Source organism: Atta colombica, unplaced genomic scaffold, assembly GCF_001594045.1.
Source record: "Atta colombica isolate Treedump-2 unplaced genomic scaffold, Acol1.0 scaffold7, whole genome shotgun sequence".
NCBI classification, from domain to species: domain Eukaryota; kingdom Metazoa; phylum Arthropoda; class Insecta; order Hymenoptera; family Formicidae; genus Atta; species Atta colombica.
Genome location: NW_017259561.1, coordinates 47,548 through 53,464, shown reverse-complemented (window position 1 = coordinate 53,464; position 5,917 = coordinate 47,548). Strand labels below are relative to the sequence as shown.

The window sequence follows — 5,917 nt, the reverse complement described above, 5'->3', positions numbered from 1 at the left end:
TTACAATTAAATTATAATATTATATTAAAAAAACATTTAAGATTAATAATAATAAATTTTATATAAGTGTTTGGACATAGATACATGTCTGCTCATTGGAACGTTCATCTTAAAGTTCATCTTTAAGTTAAATTTAAATCCAATTTTTTTATCACATTTGTTAGTATCATTTTTTAGCCGATGGTTTAATGAAAAACAACGCCAACAGATAAAAATATTAAAATCACGACGTACCTCGAACAGAATCATCTCGACGATCAGCCGTCGTTGCCACGGATGTTTGTTGCGTAGTATCCACATTCGTATGTTGTGCCTCTGCATTGCTAGGTTCTAAATCGAGCTGAGAAAGCTCAGTAATATAGTTTTGTTGCGTCTGTTCCGTCGTAGGTGTTGACGGGTTCGGACTCGACGAAGGTGAAGGTGCCGCTGACGGTGACGCTGACGATGATGGCGATCCTGGACCCGAGGTAGTTGGGGCCGTGCTGGGTGTCGCTGGCTGTGCCTGAGGCTGAATATGATTACGAAATAGCAATTGCTGAAGTTGCGCCTGTTGCAGAATCACTGGTAGCTCATAGTGATGAAAGAAATATAACATTGAGTGCTGAAACAATAAATAAAAAAACAATATTTGTGTAATACACATAGAGTTTTGTCTCTTTATATATATATATATGTCGCCAAAAGAATTCGCCATTCCTCGTGCGTCTATGTCGGACATTATTGAAGAAACAAAAAGCAAGAATTCATCTCGCGAGATATATCTCGCAGCACACATGGATCTATATACTCGTTCGTTCAGTGTATGTGAGCCGCTCGCGCCTAGCAAATTTATATGGAAATTCGCCAAATTTGTTCTATATCAGCGCTCTCTTTCTCCGCAATCGCTTCGAACCTTGTCTCTACCGATCCATATTGATCGTAACGATCGCAATAACGCAGCTTCTCTTCACGCATGCCATGGAATCAAATTATCTATTCCTAAAAATAGCCTATTGCTTCATTAGAAAGTTTAAGAACGTCTCTTGATTAAACAGAGCAACGAATTGCTCGTGCAATTGGAATTGAGATGTAACAAAGTGTACCAATGAGAAGTGTATTTATTTTGATGCTTTCTCTTTTCAAAGATTGAAAAATCTAACATGAACAAATAATGTGTAGGAGGACGAAGGTGACGAGCGGATGAGCGAGAAGAAAAATCCTGGATATGGAAAATAGATATCTCGAGGTCTGGGCACCTGTCAACGACGCGGAGGAAATGGTATTCTCAGTGATTCGTCGGCAAGAGCGAAACGATTCCGCACTGTTTGAGAAAAAGAAAACTGATAGAAAGATTGGTGAAGAGCGGGAGTGGATCTCAAGGTGGATAGGAAAGAATGACGGAGAGTGGAAAGTATAGGAGTGATTGCAGGTACGAGAGCGGGATCTGAGTATATCAAGTTTTCGTTTGGCGGATAATCAACGCCAATGACATCGATATCGAATCGGTGTATAATCACGCCGCGGGGTTAATCGGCTGAACTCTGATCTACAGCAACAGCCGACGAGAGCTTTGCCATCCGAGAATCAAAACGATTCTCGGCCGACGTGCCCCCGGGCTTTTCGAATTTTGCCGCTGTGCGGTATTCGTGAACTCGTTCCCAGGAAATAATTGTCGCTCGTTAAGCCGTCGATCATATTAACGAACCCGTAATCCGCCTGTCGAGTAAAGACTGTCATCATCGACGTAATGGCTTAAGTCGCACTCTACTTGTAAAGCATATTCGATTACGTTCTCAAACGTACCAATATATTATTTTATTTATTTGCGTTTATAAGAGAAATTGCTATGTCACATTTAGTGCATACATTCGATAATCTTTTATCATAAAACAAAGAAAATTCAATGAAATTATACTATGTTATAATGATCGTTATATGATATAATAACAGGCAATGCTTAGTATAACAACAACATTAAACACTAATCTTAAATTTTAAGAGATATAGTCTGAAATATTCGAAATATTATAACATTTTATATGGATTATATTTGGAAATAACTATTAATTTATTTTATAGCAATAATAAGAATTGCAATTTTCGTACAATACACTTCACATTTAGAATGTATACTAATTTCATCGAAATTATTGCGCCTCGATAAGTCTTCGTTAAAATAGTATAATTTAAAAAATAATCGTATAATAAATGTGTTCAACAATTGAATGGTGAATACGACATAATAATGTAATCTTTTCCCCCAGCGCGTAATGATGCAGCATCATGATGCATTTACACCTTTTATCGAGTGAATTAACCACTCCATTAAACTTTAATGGTATTCAGTTTTTACGCATGAAATGTACACAGTACATATCGAATGTAGTTATTAACGTAGCGGCTATCTATCGTAACGCCGTTATAATAATACCTGTTAATACGGCCATCGCGATCATCTAATTATAAGTTATTGCGTTATCAAAGTACGCTCTCCAATCAGATTACCCACCGTATTATTGGCATAGCAGGCAAATTTGTTTCTAAAATTCCAGCGGCTTATGGCAAATGTTCTATTACGATCGATCGTTTGTTGTAACTCGATAGATACTTCACTTAAATGTAGAGAGAAACGTACAATTATAATCAATAACTATGTCAAATTACGTCAAATTACGTAAAATACAAAAGGCAAAAGATCTGCGGTATATAAATTTTATCGTGAGTGTGATACAATGTTCTGATAACAAACGAAAGCAATAATAATTCATTACATGTTCGTCGCATAGAAAACAATAATAGCATAATTAATAAAATAATTGCAAATCAACAAAAATTTAAGAACAAGAGCATATATATTTCCTAATGAAATATAGTCAATGGAACACACGACAATACCTCACTAACGATTACTTAAAATGGAATTATGTTCTTAATGGAAGAAACGGGACACGCCCTTTTCGATGAGAGAACAAGATTCCCGTGTTAAAGTATCCTTATGCGTATTTGTATATGGGAACCAAGAAGCCGCATTAAATTATTTCTATCGATCGAGCTGTCAAGAGCATTGTCCCGGTTGCGTTTACGTAACTTAAGTTTGAGCGATAGCGGCTTTAGGCTATCCAGTCAAGCGACCACGACCATGGCACGGCTCGTTCTTCGTCCTGCTACGGTTGCTGTCAATCGCAGGACTCCCAACGGTAGCCGACAAGATCGCATGCAAAATATTACGCTTCCATTTTCCCTCATCTATTCCCTCATTCGACGAGATTCTTAGAGGCGGAAGTGCAAACTCGCGTCACAAACCTGACTCTCACATTCTATTTTTTATACGGATTCGGCATACAATTACAATAATCAATAACCAAAAAATTCCACATATATACACACACGATTGCTGTATATTACATAATTTTACAATAAATGCTATGATGTAATCGTATTAAATTAATATTATTCAGTCTCAGAGGAATTAAATATAAAGATTTTTAAATAAACAATATATTTTTTTCAATGATTTAAAAGTTTCTTTCATAAACTTTCAACGTATATTTTTTGATACAGTAAAATTTTATATTTTTAATATTAATTAACACTATATACAAACAATGAAAAAGATTAATGTTGCAGGCGTACGTTTATTTTATGGAAACCACATGGACAATAAATATAATCTATATCTATATATCGGCATTCTCTCTTTAATATTTCAATTCAAATGTGATGATTTATACTGGAAAGTACAGCAATATAAAATTTCACTTTTTTTATGTTGATAGATTTTCATTTATTTTTACTTCCCAATACTTACAATTAGTTGTGTTAAATAAATTATTCAGAGACAAAGAGCGTTTATTAATGAGTCGTTTATCGATTTAAAAATCATTCAAATATCATTTAATTAATAATATTCTATGTTACATGTAAAATGCTTATATCCCGAAAGGATTGCTAAAAATATATATGTATATATGATATAATTTTTAGACAGCTCAATTGTTGAAGGATTTTTTTCCTTGCTATTCCTTAAGCCAACTATATCGGTTAAAATCCTCACAAGTAGGTCACGGAATATTTGTGATCAATGTCCGTTTCAATGCAAAAGAGCAATTTTTCTTGAGAAAACTTTTCTATTCCCGTAGAAGTTTTTTTATCGCGAAGACGATTATTTCACGATCCGACGGCGCGCCACTTTAATCCCAAAATATACCGCATAAATACTTGTGCCTTACCAAGTACTTATATTCGCATACTTTCATCAAACAATTTATTCTTGACCGCATTCTTCATTGATCATACTTTACGCAATCGTATCAAGACATATCTTTGAAAGTTAAATAAAGATTTACAATCAATGCAGCTTATATCCATTTCTCATTCTCGAGCGTAATGAAATGAACAAAATATACTCACCTGTATAAAGAGCCAAGATGTGACCAGCGCCAAACTGCTGTACTGTCCGTTAAATCGATAATGATACGCGTAGAAAGAGAAGTGATACAAGTAGAAAAATCTGAAACAAAAATCACACGTACGGTTTAGATATCAAAAATATCAGAAATGAAGAAAGTGCCCGTCACGAAATTAGTAAATAATAAAATATAAGCTTTCATAATATTGTTGAGACAAATGATAATCGTTGTGAATTAATGCACATCACAATGACAATATATACAAATAAATAGCGAATTAAAGGGCCGCAATACAAAAAATTACGGAATACAGCGAGATTTATCCGTCGATGTGTACGCGATAATCTCTAAAATCCGTAACAACATCAAGCCACTTAACAGGTTACATAACGTAACGATATACATGGCACGTTCCCAGTGTTCCCACCCCGTAACAACAATATGGACGAACTATCGATCAGATCGTATCGAGTTTCAGCCTATTGAAATATCGAGGGTGACGCGTTGCGCGGCTAGCGGCTATGCGCTGTTATTACGTCCGAAAAAAATATCGTAGGTAACGCAATATACGTTATCAAACTATAGTGACACGCACAATTCTCATAAAAAGTAAAGTAAAAGGTAAAATAAAAATTCAATACGGTAAGTACTTTTTTCATCGATATGTGAGCAGGGAGCATAATTTTTTTTAAGTAGTTGATTTCTTTATCAGTTTTTCTTAATCAATTTATTTATAAAGTTTATAGATAAAATGAGGCTGATATTTATGAACTTTGTACAGGATTTATAATTAAATAATATAATTAAATATGTTTAAACTCGCAAACTTGTCTCAATCTCAGTTTTTTACGACTTTTATAAAAATGATAAAACCGCTCTCTTATTACGTTGAAAATTAATTCACCTTGTTTCTATGATAAATGAAACGTTAAAATATTGATCTCTTAATTATCCTAATACGTTATTCTGAGTCGTTTTTCAATTATGAATTGAAAAAAAAAAACGGTTTCTTCTCGTAATCATTTCATATTATTTGTCAAATTCACCTGATTATTAAATCTAATTATGACCATTTATTTCAAATTATTTCAAAAATTAAAAATGATAGAATTAAACTAAAAAATTCCCAGTTTTTATTATTAAAATTATACAAGAATAAAATAATTTTTTCTACATTTTAGATAATTATAAAAAGAAGCACGAGCATTTATTTTTCATTGCACTTCTTCTCTGATGAACGATGTTTGGGTGATGAAGGGAGGGGTTGTAATCAAGTGATTTTTACGAGGAGCTGTTACGGGGTCGCCAATATTTACGGATCAGGGCGGGGTTGAGGCAACGCCATCCTTAACCGAAGAAAGAAAAGCGATCAGCAGGGGTGTGGTGATAGAAAAAGAAGACCGGGTTTGTAGATATATTTCTTCGACGAGTACGGCGACTAATTTCCTAGAGTATATGACTTTTAACGTCTCAACTCATATATTGAATATCGTTATACCATAAATTATTATTATATATCTCTATTGAAT

General features: G+C 34.1%; 1 protein-coding gene across 1 annotated transcript in view; it reads right to left on the bottom strand.

Annotated features, from left to right (window-relative positions):
- LOC108692322 (membralin) overlaps positions 1-5,917 on the bottom strand; it is a gene marked incomplete at its 5' end in the record, with an annotated part of 56,400 nt that overhangs the window by 2,943 nt on the left and 47,540 nt on the right. Inside the window, 2 exons of the mRNA XM_018200520.1 lie at positions 235-601; positions 4,390-4,489. Of these exons, the coding sequence (XP_018056009.1) occupies positions 235-601; positions 4,390-4,489 (467 nt within the window). The remainder of the gene's footprint in view (positions 1-234; positions 602-4,389; positions 4,490-5,917) is intronic.